At 43.8% G+C, this 24,084-nt stretch overlaps 2 protein-coding genes across 4 annotated transcripts; one reads left to right on the forward strand and one right to left on the reverse strand.

Annotated features, from left to right (window-relative positions):
• Positions 1 to 555: 555 nt before the first annotated feature.
• On the reverse strand, positions 556 to 23,188 carry EEF1AKMT1 (EEF1A lysine methyltransferase 1). 3 transcript variants are annotated; one of them, XM_054272297.1, is made up of 9 exons: positions 23,154 to 23,188; positions 19,025 to 19,174; positions 18,052 to 18,134; positions 17,119 to 17,399; positions 15,658 to 15,947; positions 7,508 to 7,638; positions 6,832 to 6,942; positions 4,131 to 4,224; positions 556 to 605 (listed from the first exon to the last, which is right to left on the reverse strand). In XM_054272297.1, exons 2-5 carry the CDS (start codon positions 19,169 to 19,171, stop codon positions 15,811 to 15,813), a joined length of 648 nt encoding a protein of 215 aa, XP_054128272.1. In that variant the 5' UTR covers positions 19,172 to 19,174; positions 23,154 to 23,188; the 3' UTR covers positions 556 to 605; positions 4,131 to 4,224; positions 6,832 to 6,942; positions 7,508 to 7,638; positions 15,658 to 15,810. The 3 variants fall into 3 exon arrangements, with proteins under 3 accessions (XP_054128272.1, XP_054128271.1, XP_054128273.1); XM_054272296.1 differs by lacking the exon at positions 556 to 605 and having other exon boundaries at positions 2,691 to 4,224; XM_054272298.1 differs by lacking the exons at positions 556 to 605; positions 4,131 to 4,224; positions 6,832 to 6,942; positions 7,508 to 7,638 and adding an exon at positions 13,415 to 13,791.
• On the forward strand, positions 1,181 to 11,954 carry IL17D (interleukin 17D). Its single transcript, XM_054272299.1, has 3 exons — positions 1,181 to 1,195; positions 1,290 to 1,597; positions 9,308 to 11,954. Exons 1-3 carry the CDS (start codon positions 1,181 to 1,183, stop codon positions 9,621 to 9,623), a joined length of 639 nt encoding a protein of 212 aa, XP_054128274.1. The 3' UTR covers positions 9,624 to 11,954.
• Positions 23,189 to 24,084: the final 896 nt, after the last annotated feature.

Here is a 24,084-nt window from a genome sequence, read left to right on the forward strand (position 1 = left end):
TTTCAAATCCAGCCTGTTTGGTGAAGTTGATGTCTTGTATTTCTGTGGTACCAAGTTGGTTTTTCTCAGTCTTTGTATGATTTATGATCCCATTTTCCCTTACTCCTAACCAGTATTTTCATATTTAACTATCCTTATCCTAATGCCTCAATAGATGTGCAGGGCTTAATCAGAGAACACAAAATATTTGATTCAAGTGATGAATTCTGTTTCTGAAAGTCTGTTTTTAATGCACACCATTTCAGTGGACCACATCTTTTAGGAACCAGAATACTATTTATATCCTTATTTTTGTGGGTTGTGAGACCCACAGAGACCATTATTATAATGTATAATGTGTTTTTAAAAGTACAGAATAGGTGGAGAAGCCATTGGAGGTGAGACTCACCTCAACCTCCTTTAGGTAGGTACGATGCAAATTTCACTTCTTCTGAAGGGGCTTCTCTTGCAGCCAGCAGAGTGCCCCTGCCCTGCGTGTCTGCCCCAGGCTGTCTCGGCAGGAGGAACGGGAGGATCAGCCCCAGCCTTCATGCTGGACATCAACACCTCGGTGCCTGCTGGAGAAACGCCACAGCTGGGATGGAGAAAGGTGACAGAGGTGCTACCTGGAGTCGGGCAAGTCGGAAATCATAAACTCGTACGAGGGACAGTGCCAACTGCCCTAAAGTGACTGGGAGAGTCCGGGCTAGAGCAGTCCCTTCCCCAGCTGTAAATCCCCACATTTTTTCACATCTACCTTGACACTTTGGCTCCGACAGGGCCAAATCCCCCTGGCTCTGCCTCAGTCTCGAGCCCTGGCCCAGAGAGTGCCACTGGCGCTGGGGACATCGCGGCTCCTGCCCGTGCCGCCGGTGCGGTGGGAGGGAGAGCGGGGCTCCCGGCGGCAGCCCCGGTGGCTCGGTGGGGTGGCGGCGGCGGGCCCGGGGCCCGGATCCGTCCGTGCCCGCGGGGTGTCCCCGGGGCCGCGCTGGGATGCGGGACCGGCCCGCGCCCGGCGCCGAGCGCTCGCCGCCGCCGTGAGCGCCGCGGAACATGTTCCTGGCAGGCGAGACCAGGGGAGATGCAGTGAGGCGCGGGGCACTTTTCCAACAGCTCCTCCGCCGGGAGAGCCAGTGGCACGGCGCGGCGCCGCAGCCCGCCGCTCTCCCCGGCTCCCTGGAGGAGAGGCAGCCCGGGCGCCATGCAGCGAGGCAGGGTAAGGGGCTGCGGGCCGGGGGCTGCGGGCGGTGGCGGGCGGGCGGGCGCGGTCCCCGCTGTCCCCATCCCCGCTGACGGCGGCGTCCTTGCAGGTGCGGGCGCCGGCGGCGCTGCTGGCGCTGCTCTGCGCGGCGCTGCTCCCGCTCCGCCCGGAGGCCGCCAGGGCGCCCAAGCAGCGGCCGGCGCGGGCGCGGAGCTGCGGCGAGCGGCCCGAGGAGCTGCTGGAGCAGCTGTACGGGCGGCTGGCGGCGGGCATGCTCAGCGCCTTCCACCACACCCTGCAGCCCGAGCCGCCCGGCCGCCAGCACAACGCCAGCTGCCCCGCGGGGACACGGCCGCCCGCCGACAAGAGGGTCCGGCTCCCCGTGAACCTGCGCAGCGCATCGCCCTGGGCATACAGGTGACTCCGGGCGCCGGGGGAAGGGAGGTCCGGCCGCCTCGGGGGCCCGGGGGCTGAAGGGAGCCGGGGCGGGGTCCCCGCGCGGGACCGGGAGCGCACGGCTCCGCCGGCTTTGCCGGGGCGGCTCGGGAGGAGAGGGGCGGCCGCGGCTCCGGGCAGCAGCCGGGAAAGGCGCTGAAACACACGTCGAAGTAGGCGATAGAAGGTAATTATGTAAAAACAGCTTGTGTGAGGGCACAAGCTATGTCTAATGGGCAAAAAGAGAAATGAATGAGGTGGAGCAAGCCGTGAGATGGAGATCACACCCACATCCACACCCACCCGGGAGCACTGACCACCCTCAAAAAGTCACTTGGGCAAATTGTCACACGTGACAATCAATCAGTGGACCCTCAGCAAAGGACCACCACCACCAAAGAAACACCTCTTGACTGTGCAGCAACCACAAAGGGGCTCAAATGCTTTCCCAAAAATGTGACTACAGACACTGCTGTTTCAAAAATACTTCAGGATACAGTCTGTGTTCCAGTCACCCACCAACAGAGCCATATCCTCACCCACCAAACAGTCCCAAGGGCTCCATGTCCCCTTTGCTGTAGGACCATAGGCAAGGTTTGAGTACAGCAGTATTCTACACCTGTGCTTTCAACCTGTGCTTTGCAAACCTCCTTTCTCTCAGGTGGAAACAGGGACTGGCAGACTATTTTTAGGGGGCATAAAAACAATGAAGTAAAGTTAATTTGTTGTGAGGCAGGTTAATACACAAAACAAGGGCCTGCACTTCTATTGGAAGTCTGGAAAAGCTTGGAAACCACTGACCTAGTACACTAAACCCAGTGTGTGATCACATTCTCAGAAGACTATGAAGTCTTCTGGTGGTTTGAATAAGACTGAGTTCTGTTTACAGCTTTCTGTAAAGGACTGCAGACAACAGGGAGCTAAAACCTGCAAATTTAAAAGGAACTGACTTTCTTGCTACTTTTTATACATTATCCCTGGTATACACTTTGATGCAGTTCCTGTGTATTCAGCAAACAGTTATCTCCTTGTTGGGCTCTCCAATAAATATTTATTTTATGGCACGGGTTTTGCTTGCTTTTAGTGTAAGAAGTAATCCTACTGAGAGAAAGATGGTTTATTTGCTCAGTAAGCCTTTCATAAGCAAAGTATTTCTAGCAATACATTTTCTCTAAGAAAACTGAGGATTTTTAAGCTACCTAAGAGTGCACAAAGCGAGCAAAACACCTACCATTGGGCTCAGGTATTTTTTACAGTGGTTTTGCAAAATACTAGTGCTATCAGAAAATTCTTCCTCTGGTTTGAAAACAGTGCCTTTGTCCTTATGTCTCGTTGGGCAGGTATTTATTTTCAGTTGGAGCTCTGTATAGGCTTACTTTTTAACAGAGAAGCAGCTGCTTTTTGGGGCTTGGCTTGCAAAAGTAAATCCATTGTACTTTTCATCCAAGTGTTTTCAGACAGACCACTAACCATTCACATACAAGTAACTTGATGACATCTCCAAGCTAGGAATTTTAAAAGATAGCTGGGAAGAAGTATTACACCATTAAAAGCAAAATCTAAAATCCTATTCAGAGGGAAAAATGTTTCTCTAGGGTAAAGAAGCTGAGCACTCTGTCTAATTAACAGATCTCATTTACAGCTTTATTTTTGTGACTGCATTTTTACTGTATCATTGGCATGCAATGAGACAGCAACAGATACCTCAGGATGTGTAATTAAAGTGTAAAATATAAGACTGCTAAAGTGCATTAGCTATTACCACCTGCTATCTCATAGATTTTGAAGCTAGATACGAATATTTGTTTTGTTCTGTGGTCTTCAGCTGGATACCCTGTAAGCTCCTTAATCCTATTAGAGTTACTCCATATATTTGAGAGGGACACACAGCTCTCCATTAAAGACTGCAAGTAATGTTCCATTTGGCTTTGTCAATGGTTAACCAATTTCATTTATATAATCCCATCAATTTCTTCTCCATGGCTGGAGTGTTAATCTGAAGAGCTGCACACAGCTCTCTTCCTTACAGCACTTTCTCGACAAGCTTACTTGCATTTAATTCTTTTCCCTCATAAATTGCTCCCCTTCACAGATTCATTGCTGTCTCCTGAACTGCCTTCTGAATCACCAAAGTTGTTCTAGTGGTGAGTGCTCATAAATAAATCCACTGTAGGCAGACCCCTCTTGTATGCCCTGATAGGAAACTGCTCAAAGGCTGAATTTGACTACTTGAAATTTGCATCAAGGTGGCTGCCCCATTCCAGTGTCTCACACACATCCTGCTCTTTTCTGCACCTAAAGACTTACAGTGCAGTTCATTCCTGCTCTGTCCATAAAGGCTCTTTTTTCTTTTTGACATGCATTTTAATGCCTGAGATACCTCATGCTGTTTCTCTGTCTTCACTGGCGTTGCAGCATTTCCCATTGTTACCATCTGCAGATTTCATTAACATACTGTTTATACTGCCTATTCCAGGTCATTAATAATAAAGATATTAAGTCTGGCTCTACTTACCTTCTCCTGAATATCTCCCCAGGCACCTGCTCCCAGCTGTTTAATGCTGCTGCTTGTAATTCTTCTGTTCACATGACTGTTCAGTCCAAGTCAACTGGAATTTTTTCATATCAGCATTTATGAGAAAGAATCAAATATATTACTTAGAGAACTGTGTATAATGTTGACTCTACTGCATCATCTGTATCCCAAGCCTGTCATTCTGTTTAAGTGTGGAAGAATTAGGTTCGACTGGGTCAAAGCTCAGATAATCCTTGTGTGGCTTCTTTGCTTATCTTTGTTCTGTGCTTACTGTTTATTTTCCTTTACTTGGTCTTTTAATTTGGTTACACAAAAATCAAGACTTGCATCACTTTTGGCTTGCTGCAAACCAGAGATGCAGGAGTTGTACATGGACTGCACCTCAAATCCATCTGGCCCCTGACCCTGATGCTAGCAGGGTATACCAACAGGTAGTATTTAAGGCAAAAGTTATGGAGAAAATACTTGTTCATGTGTCTGATACTGAAATTCCATCCTGGTGGCCACAGGAGATCAGTATATAACTCAGGCACAGAGTTGAATCACGTGAATCACTCTTTGCTCTGCAGAGCTATAAAGAGACAGCAGAGTTCCCTGAAGTCAGTTGAGCACGCTGGATTTGCTCAGCAGTTCAGGAAGCTGGGCTACAAATTACCCAGCTTTTTAAAAAAGTAGAGCTACAGCAGGAGTTCTGCCCTGAAATCATCTGGCTGACTGTGTGCCAGATTGTGACATCTATCCAGGGGTTGCTTGTCCATTTAGCAGTATTACATGGACAGTCAATGAAATCCAGGGAGCCCGCTCGTACAAGGAGATCCCGGCATCGGCCACCTGGCTACTGCTGTGGGTCAGAGCTGCTTGACAACAATTAATGGAAGGGGTGGGCCTGCAGACCCTGCTGACAGCACAGGATGCTGCCCTTGTTCACATTTACAGAAGCCACAATCACGGTGAATCATTAGCAGGGCAAGCACAGCTCCACAGACGCACAGAAAAGTTGCTCATGGACAAGAGCCATTACAAAAAGGATTAATTTTAAATGTCTGCCTAAACTTTTGTGGGGGTCTGATCATAAAGCTCAGAGCAAACCTTGAAAAATCTGATCCTGCTGAAGTCAGCAGCACTTTTACAGGTAGTGCTAATTTGTGATTCCATTCATGGTGCTGCAGAGCACAGATGATATTCATTAACCAGCTGTATATATAAGCTCTATTTTTATTTTCTGATGTCTTAAGGCTACAATAACAATCATAACTAATTTGCAAACACACTTCTACGTGAGTTTAGCAAAATTTCTCTATGTGTATTCAAGAAGTCATCCATGTTTCTGAATTTCCAAATTCTGTGGCTTTTGTTTCTGCCTTTGGGGCCTAATCCTGCATCTACTAATGGTTAATTTACAAAGATTTAACTTTTATTGCCAGTGTTGCTCTGATGATGTTAGCCAAGTTAGCCAGTCCCTCTTCCAAACATTGCACAGCTTGTTTTTTTCTGTTTTGCAAAAATCAGTTTCAGTTTATAAGCATCCTTGGTTTAGTGCTCATTTACATAAATTCTTAATACAAGTAATACAGGCAAGTCATTTTTCACTGGTAAAAGCCAAGCTTGTCTGCAGTGTGTTTGAACAAAGTCATACAGGAGGGCTTCCCTTCAAATAATACTCCAGTCATTTTCTAGAAGTTTACCCAAGGCATTTTCCAGGATTTAACATTACCATATGGCACGGTGTGCCGGTCCCAAAGATGCAGCCAAGGGAAAGAATACAAGGGGATGCAGAGCTGCCATTCTTTTTGAGCTGAGCACATTTGTACAAGTCTTCAGAAAATCAGTTAGCATTGGGCTATTTCTACAGTAGTAATACCTATGTTGCTGCCTGAATATAAAATAAAGCATTACATGAACAAAAGAACACCTGCTATAGGGAAATAAATGTCTTGGCAAGGGGGGAAAAAAGCTGTTAGCTCTTAATCCTCTAAGTATTTCAGAGTGTGAAGGAAGGGGATGATGATCTGCTTATTGGACTTTTGATAACATCCAGCTGTTAGCCCAGTGCTAACAGTGATTTTTTGAAGAGTCGGCTCCTTGCCCCAGCACAGCATCTCACCCTGTGGAATCAGAAGCTTGGAAATTACGAAGTGACAATATTATTAAAAATACTACATGTAAAAGTAGCAGTACAGGAGAAGGCAGATTAAGTCTCTGCAAGAGTTTTACTTCTGACAGCAAGTCTTCTCTTGAGTTTCCAGGCTTAGTACATAAATGGCAGGAAGTTTGTTTTTCACTGGGAGCTCTCAAAGCGCTCGTAGGGTCAGAAGGAAAAGCAGCCGAGTCACACTTCATTAGCAGCTCCAGCTCAGCACAAACCTGCTGCTTGTTCCAGCAGATGGAACAGAGCAGCCCAGCACAGCTCCCTGCTCCTGTCACTTGGGAACAGCAGTGCTGGCAGGGCAGACTCAGCCTTCAGTGGTGACCTGAGTTCACAGGACACAGGCAATCCTCATCAAAGTGTCTGTGCTGGCTGGTTTGCAGCAGTGCCACAGCAAGTGACACAAGGCTGCAGGGGACGCTTCAGTACCAGGGGAAAGTTGCACTTCTCTGGGTCCCCACCACTCTTCCCAGCTCCATCCATCTCTTGGATGTAAAGAAAGACATAGCAGGAACTTGGAGCATGCAGTTTTACCTGATTAATTAATCCAATAGAAAATGTTTGCCCTCTTCCAGGAGATGTTAAAACATGACTTGAGGAGGTTGGTGTTTCTTAGTGGCTCTGACCCAAGCAGGTCTGGGTTGCCTAGAAAGACACAAATGAGGCTTTATTTATATGGCTTTTCTGCACAGGTTTGAGCTGAAGATGCAGAACCTTGTACATGGCTCCAAATTTTAGTGACATTTGAGTTCAGGTATTAATTTCAGGAGACATTACTTACAGGCTTCAGCCTTGAAGTTCTGGTCTGGATGCAAAACCACATCTATATTTTAAATTCATCATTAAGTTTGGATTCTCTCTGATTTGTTCCAGTCCTCACATGATGTATTAACATCGAACTTAGTAATGTAAGAGATTTTTTCCCTTGGAAAGTAGAAAATCATGCCACAACCACACCATCTTTCAAAAAACCCACCCCATTAATACGTGACTTTTTCCACATGGGAATCAGGAGGAGAAAGGTGGTTGTAGGCCATGATTCCAGTGACAGTGTTCTCCTGCTGTCAGTGAAACCTCCTGTGTTTGCATGCAGAAGCATGTTCATGCTTTCAGAAACATCATAAACCAGGTGCTAGAGATAATACAGTAGAGGAAATACCAATAACTTGACACATGGTGTGTTTAACAATCCACCACTGAAATTACTCACACTTGAGTTTGAAATGGGAATGTATCACAGTAGAAAGGCCTGTGTTCCCCTGCTCCCCTTTCTTCCCTTCTGCTGGCTACCAGACGTTTTATTTCACACTGGTGTGAGATCCTGTAACATGAAGGTATTTCCTGGGAAAATAAGCAAGTATAAATGGGAAAGAGAAGCACTGCAAAAAATATCTGCAACATCATAGATGTCATAGGTGTCTGGCTATTAGGGAACTGGTCAGATTTTTTTTTTTTTTGGTGACAAAAACAAAATCTTAAAATTGTGTGTGTGTATATATAAATTAAAAAAAAAAATCTATTTTCCTTGATGACAGGATAATAAAGTTTGTGTTTGGCAAAAGCTGTGATTCCAGATTTCCTTTAACCAGATAAACTGGCAATACTTCTGAAAAGGGCAGCTCCCTCTGTCCCTGCCTAAGCTGCCTGTTCACTCTGGCTTGTTGGTGAGAGCTCTGTGTACATTTGTGGCAGGACAGCTGACAGACCAAACCCCAGGTTCTGATGGAGTTACTCCTCAGCTGAATGAGTTCCTTGATCAATCCTGTGACCAGAAAAACACCAGTGTCAACCCAGGGGTGGGTGTGAGAGGGAGAGCCAGGCTGCCTGTTCTCACAAAGACAGATTTTGTTGACTAGCAATGACTGCAGTCACAGCCTGAGGCAGACCTAGGGTTCTGCCTCTTCCAAACCTGAAACCTTTTCTCATCTCAGAGACAGCCTGAAGAGATAAAAGGTGAACACTTTGATACCTGAGGAAGTGCTGCCAACCCTGGGAAACACAATTTAGAAATTGCTTTAAATCTATTAAGATTTAAGATCACTTTAAGATCTATTAAGAGATACCACCTGGAGAACTGCATCCAGCTCTGGGATCACACACAAGAAGGACGTGGACCTGTGAGAATGAGTCCACAGAAGGCCATGAAAACACTCCAAGGGATGGAGAACCTCTCCTATAAAGACAGGCTGAATCTTCCAGTATCTAAAAGAGCCCTGCAAGAGAACTGGAGAAGGACTCTTCACAAGGGCATGGAGTGACAGGACAAGGAATAATGGCATTAAATTGGAAGACAGCAGGTTTAGATCAGATACTGGGAAGAATTAAGAAGTGAGGGTGGTGAGACACTGCCCAGAGAAGCTGTGGGTGCCTCATCCCAGGAAGTTTATCTCAGTGTGGGCATGAAAATGTTGCTCTTCTGTGGTTAGAGGAAGATACAGTAGGCATGAACTAGAAAAGCAATACAGAATTCTGCTTTCAAGGGGAACGCACATTTATGACCCCAAATATACTAGGGAGAAAAACCTATTGCAGAAATAATAGTGCAATTCAATTTTATTTAAATTACTAAATTTTAAAACATCATGTCATGGCTTTAACAATAATAATGTTAACGAGGATTTGTACCAGTTTTTGAGGAACTCAAGGCAGATAAAAAGTTTAGAAATGCCCAAGTGTCCTTTTTAATGCTCTGTTTACCCATTTGGTCCAAAATGCAAAACTCATTCTGTTTAAACCCTTCAATTTCACAGTTCAGAAAGCCAGACACTTCCATGTGCACTGTAGGACCTAATCAGGTCTGTAACCTGTTCATGATTTTTTCTTTACATACACCTTACAAATTAGAAGCCAGACAGCAACAGCTACAGCTATTTTTCCTGGCGAAGACAAAAACCCCACGATATAATCATTATAATGCTATAATAATTATAATAACGTGTAAGACGATATAATTCCAGATGAATATATATGTTGTAGAGGTACTAATGAATCTTTATCTGCTTCCCTCTAGGATCTCCTATGATCCCACGAGATACCCCAAGTACATTCCCGAAGCCTACTGCCTGTGCAAAGGCTGCCTGATGGGGCTCTTTGGCGAGGAGAGCCTGCAGTTCCGCAGCACGCCGGTGTTCATGCCCGCCGTCATCCTGCGCCGCACGCCCGCCTGCGCCGGCGGCCGCTACGTCTACACCGAGGATTACATCACCATCCCCGTGGGCTGCACCTGCGTCCCCGAGCAGGAAAAGGAGGCAGAGAGCCTCAATTCCAGCATCGATAAGCAAGAAGTGAAGTTGCTGGTGGGCCAGAACAAGCCCTCATCGGAATGAAGAATGGATTAAAAGTCATGTTTCAGTACTGGCCTCGCATCATCACCTCACCACCTCAGGAAGCTGCACGGCAGCAGCAAACACGCTCACTCACCCTCTTTTCTGCTTAGTTATTTCGGACATAAGATGGAAAGTCCAGTCACTCAGATCATTAGAGATGGCAATTAATTCTATTTCTTTAGCTCATGTAAACTTGTTTAGTTCATTATTGCAAACTCCAAGTAGCTTTTTTTTCCCTTAGAGAAGAACAGAATTTTATCTTTGCTTATTCACAGCAAATGTTAGAAGATGATGTAACTGTAAGACATGGTGGCTATTACTATAGCAGGCTACTGGTTGTAGATATTTTTGAGGAATCCCTTATATTCTTTTAAGTACACTTGTATAAAAATCACACAGCTGCCCTACATGTGACAAATCAGCAGTTAAAAGGATAATTTCTCCAGCTGGGAGAGCCTCCCTTTATACTGCATAAGCTCCAAGCTTTGCCTCTGAGCTGTTACCTCTTTGGCTAATTTATACACTACAGCAAGGAAACCTTTGCTGAGTTGGAGTCATTCATGAAGCAATATTCTATGTGCTTGCTATTTTTAAACTTGCCAAATTGCTAAGGGTACAAAGGTGTTGAGAAAAAATATGCTAGAATACTGTAAAAATGCAGCAGATTTTCTTTATGTGGACTATGTCTAATTACAAAGAAAATATCAATTAGGAAAAACACAGTTTGTGTCCCAAGAATTCTGTATTTGACTTCATCCATCACTGACTGCTTAACTTCCTTGTGATAAAACTGTGTTCCATGCAGCTGCAAGGCCAAAACCTTTCTCATTTTAGGAGAGGAGATTCCCCATTAAAAAGTAAGTACCAAGGATCAGCTTTGCCTCAGGTGTGCTGCAGGTGAGTAAGCAGGCTAGGTCTTAACTTCCAGATCCTACAAGAGGTCATTGAGTTGAGTCCCAGCCAATCCAAAGTTGTTAAATCCAACTGATTTTTACAATTACTCTTACTCATTTCTCCTTATGCTACATGTAACAGATGATCACCACCTGCAAAAGCTGACCAGGCAGCCTTCCATCTGTGCAGCCTACTGCTGATGGAACTTGATGGCAGGCTCTCACCAGAAACCCTGCATACACAAAAACTTGCATTGCCAGAATAAGAGACTGAAGTTGACTCAGCCTAATGAATGAGAATCAGGAATGACCAGGCATGCCTTGCACAAATGTAATTCCTCAGAGGGCCACACTCACCAAAACAGATAAACCTCTGAATGCACAGCAGAGAATCTCTTTTACAGATGAAGGATCATGACTGCAATATCTTTACAGAATGAACATCATATGCAGCAATGTGTCTGCTACATCATGAATCTTGAAATTTGCCTTAATTCATAGCAGAGAAAGCCCCTACACTACATAAACACACTCTTCTTTGGAGTGTTGTTGGATGAAGAATGGAAAGACTATGAGCTAATCACAATTAACAAGTTGAAGACAAAATGAAAGTCATAGGACAACTCCATCATTATTGATTGGGCTCTGTCTGACTCAGTCTAGAGATATAACAGTATTTTTATAGCGCAATCTGTGAAACCTCTTACGAAGCCTAAAATAACTTTAAGAACTCCAGAAACAAATAAAGATTCCCATCAGAATGCCAGATTGAAGGTTCTAGCTGTGTTTTTTGTGCAGATGCTTTTCCTCAGTTTTCCTCGTCTTTAGATCTGTGTTTCCTCCAATTGTGATGCTTCTATCTCAAGGGGATTGTCAAAGGGATTCTGAGTTCAGAGATGCTCATAAAATGTTTATACTACTCAGAGAACAGCTAATTGCCTGGCTGCTGCCAGCAATTATAGGTAGTTACCTTTTCCCCAGAGAATGAAAATACTTGCAGCAGTTACAACCTCTTTTCCTTCCTTCTAATGTGGGGGAACTTCTCACCCTCTGAGCAGAGGGAAATGGTAATCAGAGGGGCTCAAAAGGGAGGCTGACCCACAAAACTGTAGAAACACTACTCTAGGTGATGTCTCAGTAGCCTGATCCCTTCCAGCTTCACCATTAGATTGTGAGGTTTTCTCCATATGAACACTTAAGGCAGCGTGAAGTTGAACCTTCAGACTCCACGGCATAGAAAGCAAAGTCTTCACCCTAACAGGCAATAAAATGACCCCAAACAACAGCAAAATGTCCAGCCATGCAGCACTTAATATTTAGTAGATACCCAGAGGGGCTACCAGCTAAGTCTGGCCAAACACTGCCCTCCAGCAGAACTCATTTTCTGCACTTTTGTTATACAAATTTGTCTGCAACAAATTAGTTATTAGAGAACATGGATATATATTTGCATTATGTGGAGAAAAAAAAAATCTCTTTTTTTTTATTGCAACTCTCTTGTCCTCCAGACATAAATTATGGAGTCATTTTGAGGTTTTCAAGTAACTAGAGCATGTTCGGGGAATTCCTGAGAGGTGCAAGCTAAAATCAGGTAAATGGAACATAATCCGTTTCTCCACTCCAGAAAAGTAGATGCTTTAGCTTATAGACAGCTTCAGAAAGTGGATGATTGAAGGTACTTGAGAACTGCAAAACCTCCATGGATCAATAGAGGGCTTGTGTTGGTGACCTCCTTCTCATCACACTGCAGCAAGAGCAGCAAGCTTCCATGGTTCAGGCATCTTTATGCTATTCTGTTCAGAAGCACATTTTCCCTTCTTAATCCTCCGTTTTCTGTGTGACAGACTTTTTAGCTGAGCCAATTTGCTTCCTGCTTCAGCTTTCCAGTTAGGTGTTTCTTAAAAGCTGTTTATGTTTCAGCATAAGCAACTGTTTGATATTTTGTTAGTGAGCAACTGTTTGTTAATACTTAACATCAAGAGCTATTAGCTACACAAACACTTGCTGGCCTTCAAAATATCCTTCTACATATCCTTTCTCTCCACATTACTCATGTGGGAAAGGTTGAGTGTTAAATGTAGTTTGCATTTGTTTGGAATTGTTTTTTTTTAATAAGGTCATCACATCATGGATTTATATCAGTTTCATTTCAAATGTGGTGTGCCATTTTCCAGCTTCCAGCCCTCTGGTTACAGCTGCCACAGCCTTGCCTTTAATTTGCATGGGGGAGGGAGTGTTCATTGGAGTTGCTTCAAGGCTTCACAAACTGTTGACAGAAGGAAGACATGAAATGCCTCACTGAACCAACTCCAGGCCAAATAAATGCAAACAATTCAAAGCTAGAACTATCTGGCAGCTGCAGCTGATTTGAGAAATTTTTTTGTTGTGCCAGGAAAATCTTTTCCTTCAACAAGGTTGTCCCTGGAATACATTAGGAGCCACAAAACACAGAACAATATCCTTGGTAATGAGATTATTTTCTTGTCTGTAGTATCGCTTAAGGTAGTTTGGAAAATTCCTATCATTCAGGAAGGCTGAGGAAAGCCTGAGATGCTAGTTTGGGTTTACTTGCCAGTCATCACCTGAAGGTGTCTGTCTGAACGGGTGAAGATCTACAGCTACACATAAACATGGAATTGCGTGGGGGAACATGAACATGAAAGCAGCAGGAAAAAAAGGGAAAAAGGCTGTGATGTGCTCAGGAAGTATAAACACCCATTAATCCTGCTGGCATGAGGGAACAGCCATAACTGCCTGGGCTAGGGTAGTTAAAGAGGCTGTAGCACATAAGACTGTGCAGTCATAAATGCCACTGGAAAAGGAGCACGGTGCTGACACTTCACCACAGTCTGTTCCAACAGGAAATCCATCCATGAGACACCCCCAGTAGTCAGTCACTACTTGACACTGACATTTTTATTCACAATCCTGTTACAGAAGAAAAGAGGGTTTTGCTGTCACGTACTATTTCTTAAAGTTACCATACCGGCACAAAACACAAATTCACTATGGATTTTTGTGACTTGTACCCTTCTCAGAAACAGCTACTTCCTTGGAATCAAGTAAGAAAAAAATAGTTTACCTCCCACCACTGATGAAGGCTGTAAATGCCACTAGTCAAGCTCTGCTTGGGCAGCTGCCTGCAGTCCCCAGGCTTTTAAGAGGGAGGCTGGTGGACAACGGGCTGCTCTGTTGAGTGCATCTGCACAGATTTCCACGCACCCTCAGTTCCGTAACCGTGCATCTTCACAGTGCCCCTTTTCAAGCAGTCTGACCTACATGTGAGAAGCAGCAGTGATTTTCTTGGAAGTGAACTTCTTGGTACCACTGAATGGTGCACTTTTATCTTTTTAAGAAATATCTCTGATGAAGTTAGTGAAGCTGACTTTTAACTCTGCTACGGAGAGCCCAATAATACACATTTACCAAAATGAAGCAAATAAAACAGCAAAATATGTGAGGTTTCAATTTGAACAGCACATTCTAATTTAGGGTGGCAGGGGAACAGTATAATTCCTTCTGGCAATCATACCAGTCCCACTTGAAGCCTCTATGCAGTTAAAAACAAAGTTTCATGAGTTACTTCATTATCTCCATCTGCTGGGTGTGCAAGACACTGAGGTAATGAACCAGTTTAAAGTACAGGTTAGTGCCAAGAGCTATGCAGTTACCACTCTGGTTTGCTTTATTTTCAAACTGGCCACATGGAAGTGATGATGTAGCCTCCCAGAAAACAACTAAACCCAGGTGTATTTCACCTGTGGACAGCCATTTTCAGGGGAATTCTGGCTCAGCAGCAAGGATGGCATCTGCTTTGAAAGGCAAGGCTGTATGGGCCCTGGCTCACACAGCAGAAAGGAGAGGCCCGTGCCTGTTCTCCCTGCGAGCATTTCCCTCCTGCACTTCCCCTGTTCTAACAACACCTGTGCCCAGCCTGACAGAAACCAAGGCATGTGCAAGAGGGAGAAAAGTGTTACCATGGAGCCCAGGAACACTGCATGCAGGGAAGAAGCAGCAGGTATAAAATGTGAGGAGGGAAAAGCCTTAGGAAGCAAACAGATCTCTTGGAAAATGGGGAGGAGAACTAGAGTGGATTGGGTGGGTGTTTAGGAACCACTTTTGTGTTCAGCTCAGACAACATCATTCTCTGAGCACTGAGAGAGGATTAGAATCCATCTACATTATTCCTGCTCAGCTGTTTACTCCACCAGATGGGAAATTCTGCATCCAAACAGCAGAAACATGAGTATTATCACTGCCTTATAAAAAGTCTCATCTCACAAGCTTAATTAGGCTTATTCCCACCACAAATAAATTTAGTACTTGATTTTATATGATTTGTCTTGTAGATGCAGCATTTCTGTTAACTTTTATATGGTATGACATACAAAGACAAGTGCTTGTGTTTTGTAGAGTGTTTTTAGAGATTATAAAAGTGTTGAGTGCTTTGAAATTTATGAACTAATCTCCACCCAAAAATACTTCAGTAGTGTAGTCAAAAGGCTAGTCAAAAGTGGCTTCAAAATTCCCAGTTATCAAAAATATCTACTTATGCAAAGCAAAGCCTTTCCAATGTATTACCTATTTTGACTGAAATACAAACCAAACCTTGAATATAAAATCTAACATTTTTCCATTTGAAACAGTGGGAGTTTATCAATATATTATTCCTCAGTGGCCTTGTAAGATTCAATGAATTTTAAGATGCTTCTATTCTACCGCTCTGCTGCTGTCTGTGGAACAGGAGAAAAAGATAAAATCAGGCAACTGGGGAAAAAAATCGTAACCATTCTTGTAACTTGACATACCTGCACATCCTCTTTAGTTTGATACTGAAATTATTAAAAGCAGGCATTATATTTAATCAGAGCCATTATGATTCAAGATTTAAAGGACATGTGTAGGTCACACTACTACAGAAGTATCACATTCTTTGGCAATGACGGTTCTGATGCCTGCAAGGCAAACACCTATGTGTTGTTATAAGCTAAATTCACTTCAAAGAGGTCACTGACGTGTTCTCATATAGTAAAAGCTACCAGTTAAAATTAAAGTCTAACAAAGAAGTTCCCATTATCCAGCACCTGCATTGCTTGGTCTGCATTTACCTAGTACAAAACACAGTAACTGCAAATGCTTACTCATTTAAAAGAGAGAGGCTATCATACTGTGTTGATTCCAGCTATGCCAGAGAACAGTACTCAGAGCTGACTATGTCAGCCCTCAGAAATGGGCATAACTGACAGCAAACAGAAAGAAGCTTGACTGACAAAGCTGTAGATTTGTAGATGATCTTAGGAGAATGAGTCCAGTCCAGAAGCATAGTTCACATAGCATCGAAATTCATTGGCTAAATTTCGTGAGTGTTTTGGAATAAACTTGCACATCTTCACACCAAGATGCTTTGCTGCCTGTTCCTCCATGACTGCACCTGCAGCAAAAATAATTGGTATTCAATAAGAAAAAACAGTAACAGAATGTTTGAACTTTTTTGATAGCTCCTCCCAAATGCATACTGAGACAGCCTGGTGTTTTTTAAGGAAGGCAGGCTTAAAGCAACTACACTCTCAGCCTTCCTTAACAACAGAATCTGTTGGGAAACTTAAAGTAAATCTAGAAGAATGGAAGACATCCCAAAGAAATGAATGTCCAAGAAATTTAATACAAATAAGTAGAAGGTATCAGTGCCATTTTTACAGAAACCAAACTTGAACTCAGTCTTCTTGCTACATTCCAAGGAAGTGAAATGGTAGGGAGCCGTGGGAAATGCAAACAGATTACATCTACTCTTTCACTTATATAAACCATGAAGTGACATTTGCAGCTACACACTGAGAAATCACTGCTTTGAGCAGTAAACTGAAGGACCACCTATCCATTCTAGGGAAAAACATCTGAGAACCACCCTTGTGTGTGACTGCCATGTGCACTTAAACCAAGGAGCAGGCTTTCTATGGCCACATTATTTTAATTTTCTTTCTTTTGCCTGCTTGGTTGCCTTCCCTCAAATTGTACATACAGAGGGGTTTTGACCTTTGCTTTTTGGAAAGGTTTCCTGGATGTCTTCAGATAACAATACAGTTTAAGAAAAGCCATGACTTGGGCAGACACACATCACTTCTCAAACAGCAAGTGCACCTTCCTAAAGAAGGACCCACAAGTACAGATATCTAGTTAGCTGGTTTCTGCCTTTATCACTGCTTTTTAATTCCTCCTGCTGTATTTCAGTGCCTAAGACATAAACAGTAAGTTGCACCTATGTTTGCCATTCCCAGACTTCAATCACTGCAATTATAGAGAGTGGCCCTTCTACAAGAAAAATTATATTTCTGGAATTTTCCTGGATGATCTTATAATTCTTCAAAAATTTAGTAAAATTCATAATGCTATAGGAAAAAAGTACTGACTTGAACTATTGAAACCCACTTCTGTTTAAAATAAAGGTTGAACTCAAGTACTCAAATAAAAGGCTTAGAACACATATTCCTCCTTAAATTGATGATAATTCAGCATTATTGAGTTACATTTGTCTCATGTAAGTTTGTCATTAGAAAGAGAGAAAAAAGCTACTTAAGGGGACCTAATATTTTTATTAGTTATACCTGTGCAAAGCAGAATCTTTCCTTTTGTCAGGTATTTGATGGTCTCTGCAGTCTTTTGAAGACATTCCTCAGACAGATAGGGTGGATCTGCTATTACGATGTCAAAACTGTGTGGCAGGAGATTTTCAGGTAAGTCCAAAGGGTGGTTGTAATCATAGAAGATAAACTCTTCTCCATACACAGAAAACCTTCTGTCATACTCCAGTATACACACAGAAAAATCCTCACCATCCTGTTCTTTCAGTTTCTGGTACACACTCGGTGCACTAACACATGCTATCCTGAAAAAACACACAATAACTTAAAATTGTAATTTTAACAGGCAAACAACAGCAACAAAACTCTACAGTCTTCTCAGCAGTCTTCAGAGAGGCTTTGGGAAAACATTTTAAACATTAGTACCTAAAATATAAAGTATTGTTCCTCCATTCTAACAATTAATTATCATAGTAACAAAGTTTTAATCATGAAAGTCATTACCTGTTCAACCCCATGCTACATAAAGATCTTAAGCTAAACTACAGAGAAAGTCTTGTTTCAGAAAAGCAAGGAAGTACACTCAAAAATGAAAAATTACTGTTTATAGAAGTAGGAAGAAAACCAAGTTTTTTCCATCTGTTCTACAGAAACATAATATAAAAACTAATTATAAGTCAATAGTGTGCTCTGAAGCACTTTGTATTTCTCAAAAAATTACAAAGATTCATAGTAAACTTTCACAAGGCACAGTCTACAACATTCAATGAAATGACAAGAGAAAGATCAGTATAAACTATTAACTAAATAACATCAAAGCAGTTCTGCAGTATCTCAGCTGAACAAAACTGAAGTACAATGAGTAATGAACTAAACTGCATGCTCTTGTCAACATAGCAGAAACAAAATATTTGCAGAGGAGACATGTTAAATCTTCAACACAATCATTAAACCTACCTGCCACCTTTTCCAGCTGCCAGAACTGCTTCCTTGGCCAGGCATGATGCAGTTTCATCACTGTACCAAAACTGGCTCAGTTGCTGAGGAAGATAATGCACAATTATAAACAACATCAAATCTTCTGGCTGTGCTAGGCAGAGTTATATGTGGTGAGTCATAACTCAAGAAATCCACAATCCACAGCAACTTCTCAGTTCACAACCTGTAAAGCTGGAAAGGTGGCTGTTTTCCTGACAGTCTTCCTACTTCTGTCATTTAGTGATATGCAGCAGGTACCTTACACTCTCTGTTTCCAAAACATGAACTGCAGTATCAGGAAAACCAAGAAATCCAAACCACTGACCGGGTATTTCAAAGCCAATGTGCAGATGCACATTATTTATGTGCTCTGAAATTGAGTTCCTTCAGCAGACGAGCAAAAAGGCCCTTGAAAAGTGACAGCATGGGAAGAAAGAAAAGGATAAGAAAACTAAATCAGAATGATCAGAAAAAGGAAGACCAAAAAAGCCCAACCCAGAGACAAATCAGAAATCAGTCTGTCACAAATAAAAAGAAGCAGCAAAACAGCCATCCATAAAAATAAAGAAATAAAACACACACACAAAAAAAAGTGAAAGGAAAGATCACTTGGTCTTGTTACACTACGTTTGTCTCAGACTCAGGGAAGAGTCTTTACTACTGTCACGTGCCAGGCTGGAGTTAAAATTTCCAGAAGGGACAGATGCTTCTGTTAGCAGCTTTATTCCCTCTCCATGTACTTTCAGTTTGTACCCCCCATGCACATGTGGAGCAAACAACTACATCCAGATTTAATACTAAAGCAAATCTCCCTACAGTGTTGCCATCCATGAATAGCAACATCTTGAGTGTTCCCCTCTTTAATTTCATTTCATTATCCAGCCACAAAAGAAACTTGGTCAGGGCTACTCCTCTCTCTGTGCTTCACTCACTGAAATTTATAGTTTCTTACCCAGTCTTCTTCTATTGAGCCAATGGAATATTGATTAAACCCTTGGGAGGTCTTCATGCCCTCTCTCTGCTGCTGTTCCAAATAGAACTCCTGGAGGGCAGCCAATGTATGGGATGAAAGCTGGGGAATGTCATCATCATCGTCCATTTTCTTAGATGTCAACAAGAAAAAAGAAATTAATTGAATTAACCCATTTCAATTGTGAATGTTTTTACAAACAGCATAATCTTATGAGGTTAAACAACTTCCAACAAGAATGCAGCTAATTAGGAAAACTAAAGAAAACTTATTCCTTCTACTTAAGCGCTCTTAAATCAGTGAGAGGCCAATTGGAAATAACAAGTCTCCACAGAGAATTCAGGAAGAGCAGCAACACTGTTCCCTTTCTATACAACATGGATTTGGCTTATGTTCTTACAGGGAAGTTGACATTAGAGCTTTTGGTTTCCTGTGGATCTGGAAAATCCTATAGAAATTATTCCCTTCCTTCCTAGAAATAATGATAGCTATTGGTCATTCCTTCCCATGTTCAAAAGCCACATAATTTTGACTCCAAATGAAGTAAACTAGCACTCTAGCTCAGCATGACCTGTTTTTAACCTCCATGCCATAAAAAGATTCGTCTAAATGTCACAAACCTACAAGGTGAAAAAAAGAAAAAAAAAAAGAAAACAAAAAGGCAGCCAAGAAGCTCCAAGACACGGTATGTACCAAGGGAGAAGTACAGCCATCTCAGAAAGCTCCCGGAGCGGGTTCTGCCAGGCAGCATCCCCGAGCCCTCTGTCCCAGGCAGCACAGCCGCCTCTCCCCGGGAACGGCGCCACCGCGGGGAACGGAGGTGCCGGAAAGGACCCAGCACGTGAAAAGAACTGGGGAAAACGGAGAAAGATCTCATCTCAATAAACCTTTTCCCTGCATCCAGCCTAAGGATCAGCACACGAGCAACGCCTTTAACAGAGCCTGGAGATGCAGGCAGGGATACGCCTGCATTATGCAGAAGTCACCGAGAACTCACCTGAACAGTGAGTGAACATTTTATGCGATTTCAAGGGGAGCTGCTCACGGCTCTTCTCCTCATTCCCTGAATGACAAGCAGAGCTCCAGAACTGGCAGTCTCCTCCCCTTCCACCCTTCCTTCTGCTCTAACAGAGCTTTCAAGATGAAGTTTCCTCAAAACAGCTTCCTCCTGCTTGCTGGAAAAATGGTACCTTACCCTGGCACTGGGAGATAACTCTGCCATTCCTCTGACACAGTACACACCTAAGGAAAGCACTTATCTGCAAAACCTGCCTTTTCCAGAGAATCATTTATTGGCTTGCTGGATTCTCAGGCCAGGCTGGCCAAACAGGGAACTGCTCACAGCCCAAAGATCCCCCTATGGCATCAGCCTCACACAAGAGAATTCTGGACTCAAGCTACTTAGTAAAACCAAATTTTTTTCCCCCTAGTTCTTCATTAAACAAAACAGACTTAAGACTTTTAGACTTTAAGACTTAACAGGCTTTAAGACTATTTACATTATTAAATTATGTATTATTTAAAGTATTTATTACAGAAATGACGGTAGGTATGTCCAGACAGATAACACAGTTTCTAGCCACAATGCTCTAACAATACACAACATTATGACCCATTTTAGGTCCTATACCACAATTTATTTTTGTTAGGACATCATAGAAATTTATAATCACTCCTTAACTCACAACAGTTTTTTAATTAACTGAATGATACATACAGTAATTTGGTCTGCTATTACCCCCTAAGCAAGAACACAACCATACTTTAAGAAACTGAAACAGGTTGAAAGCTTCATTTTTTAAATCAAAAGTTGAAATTTTTTGATTTTCTGTTCAGTGAGCCCATACTGGCATTTGCAAAGACTAAATCCATGCCCATGAATCGAAACCCTCACAGATGAAGTTGCTGCTGAAGAATTTGCCATTGTTTCAGAACATAAAAAGGCATACTGCCATAGACATCTTTTATCTATTAATAATTTTTAGTTGATTTTTTTAAACTCCTCCTTTTGGTTTGTAAATTAAAAGCCTTAGGAACCAAGAAGAAGTAATTAACCGTGAGGTGTTGCAAGGAGAGTAACTCAGAACATATGGTAGAAATATTACATACAGCTATTATAAATGCCTCCAAAATTCAATATATTTTTCTGAATGTATATACTGACTTGGGTTATTAGCATGAAGACATTCTCATGCTTAAGAACTACATCAGAAAACCCCTCAAGTGAGTTTATGTGTACAAGACTTGGAAATTCCTTCAAGGGAGACAATTCTACTGTTTGACATCCCTTCATTATCTCTTCCATTAAGTTCACTGCTCTCAAGCCCAGAAGCAACCGTGAAAGTTCCATGGGAGGATGGGAAGAAGCACAGAGGCCCAGAGTGCCTCTGGCACTTAGGGAATCTTTACACTCTTAATTCCCAAGGCCCCTGAGGCTCCAGCTGAGCAATCCCTGCTTGCCCCAGGCCCTGGGTCCCTCCACACGCAGACCACGCTCTGTCCTCACAGAGATGCTCTCTGGAAGCCACGCAGGGGGAAATCAGATGTCCAAGAACAGCTCAAGAACACTGCATCAGGTTTGGAAAATAAGACTCATGGTGAAGTTAAAGGTCCCCTGAAGGAAAACACCAGAAAAGGAGGTAAGCTCCCTCAGATAGAGTGGAACAGGAACAGACAGGGTAAAATGGGAAATTCGTGTTCATAGGGTAAAATGGCAAATGTGAATGCTACTGGTCCCTAAAGGGCCAGATCTACCCACAAAACAGGAAAAATGAGAGATGAATTACAGCCTGTGGCCTGCAGTGCAGCAGGTGGGATGAAGGGGGTGGAGATCCCTGCAGACTCCTTAGTCCCTTCCCCTGTGCACAGCTCAGTCTCTCTCTTACTAGCTGATGCACTGTTCAGGCAAATGTCATCACTACAGAGTGAAAGCTCTCCAAAGAAAACAAAAATTAAATTAAGAGAGATAAGAGCAGCACAGGAGACTTCAAGGCCTTGTCCACACAAAAATGTTGTATGTATTTAACAATAGTTTCTGGTGGTCATGTATGAAAGCCTATTTTTATACAGCCAAATTCTGAAACAGAGAAGAAAAATACTCAAAAGAAGCAGTATGGAAAAATTAACAGTCTTTGGTCCTCAGTACATTCATTTCACCTGCAGTTATGACCACATGGAGGTGATAAGAAAACATTAGGAAAGACTGCTAAAAAGCTATGGAATAGAAATACATCTGGAAAGCCATGCTGTTCATCGCTGGGAAGGAGGAAGAAGAGGACAGTGTTAGATCTTTTACCAAGAATATAAAAAGCACATGTGCAACTTCAGAAAAGATCTTATTCTAAGAGTAACCTTGATCAAAAGACAGAGAGCATGAAATGGAGTTAAATCTAGTTGTCTGTGTTTTTTCCAAGCTGCCCAAGTCAGTCTTTGAGACAAGCAGTTCATCATGCACGGTGTTTGCAGCACACACCGAGAAATGCTGGCCAGTGGTGTGCAACCCTAATGAAAATCACCTGGCAGGGGCTGCAATCACCTGCCTGGAGGTAGAGAAGTCCTGATCTGATACACTGGAAAGCAACTAAATGTCTGGACGTGTGCCCTGATACCTCAAAAGCCAGAATTTCACAATGTGTCAGTCACACAGAAACTTCATAGAAGAGAAGCTCTCAGAAGATTATCAAATACGCAGAAAATACAACGGATTAACAATGCAAAGTCAGGAGGCCTGATGGCTACTTCAAGCAAAAGGAAATGATGATGCGTCCTACGGAGGACAGGCTCGGGATCACCAGTCCCTCCTACACGTGGCTGAGGGGACATGGACGGTTCCCGGAAAAGGCCCTTTCCAGCTGTCCCCTCCCCCGTGGATCGCTTCGAGGGCACTCTGCGGCCACACAGAATCCCCGTGGGGGGCAGGGGGTGACCCCAGCCAGCCCATCTGCGCCCCGGCTGCCATCGCCCGCAGGGTGCAGCGGGGTCAGGCGGTGAGGGGGCGGTGTTGGGTGGGTGAGGGGGCTCCGCGCCGCCCCCCTCACGGCGGTCCCGGGCGGGCACGCGCGGGGCCTCCCGGCCACGCTCCCGCCCCGCGCGCGGCCCTCGCGCCACTCACCGCCCGCCGGCTCCCTCCGCGCGCGCGCAGCTCGCCCCAGGCCCCGCCCCCCGCGCGTGCCGCGCCGGCCGGGGACCGCGCGCCCCCTGCTGGACACGCCGGGCTTGGCGGAGCTCCCGGGCCCGCCCCCTCCGGCCCCTGCCCCGAGCGCGCCGGGGAATGGCGTCTGTGCCGGGGTGTGGGACGGGAGAGGCACGGGACAGAGCTGGGGGCCCAGACAGCCTCCGGCACCGGCCTGGCAGACCCGGAGAGCATCCCTCGAGTCAGACGGCAAGTGTTCAGGAGCCGCCAGTTCTGCCCTGCACCGCAGCCCAGCGCCCCAAACTGGTTTTCTACAGCTGTGTCTCCTGTCAAGGCTTTCCATTTCTATTCAGCATTGGCAGGCTGGAACGAGCTCCCTTTCTTGCATACAAACGGAAGTCGAGCCGATTCATAGATGCTTTCAAAACACACTGAGTTTTAAAATACCTTCCTTGTTTAACTTCATAAAATTATAGAAGGGTTTGTGTTGCAAGGGACTTTAAAGACCATCTAGTTTCAACCCCATTGCCATGGGCAGGAACACCTTCCACTGTCCCAGGTTGCTTCAAGCCCCATCCAGCCTGGCTTTGAACTCTTCCAGGGATGATCCACAGCTTCTCTGGGCAACCTGTTCCAGTGCCTCACCACTGTCACAGGAAAGAATTTCTTTCTAATATCTCATCTAAACATACTTCCTATCAGTTTGAAGTCATTCCCCCTTGTCCTGTCACTGTACACCCATGTAAAAAGTTTCTCTCAATCGTTTTTGGTAGGCTCCCTAGAGGTACTGAAAGACCACAGTTAGGTCACTCCAAATCCTTCTCTTTTCCAGGCTGAACAATCCCAATTCTCTTAACCTTCCCTCATGTGAGAGGTAGTCCCTGCCTCTAATCCCTGGTGTCCCTCCCTG

The sequence above is a fragment of the Melozone crissalis genome, unplaced genomic scaffold (genome assembly GCF_028551555.1).
Source record: "Melozone crissalis strain CALT ecotype California unplaced genomic scaffold, PUWL_Pcris_2 ptg000013l_1, whole genome shotgun sequence".
Taxonomy (NCBI): domain Eukaryota; kingdom Metazoa; phylum Chordata; class Aves; order Passeriformes; family Passerellidae; genus Melozone; species Melozone crissalis.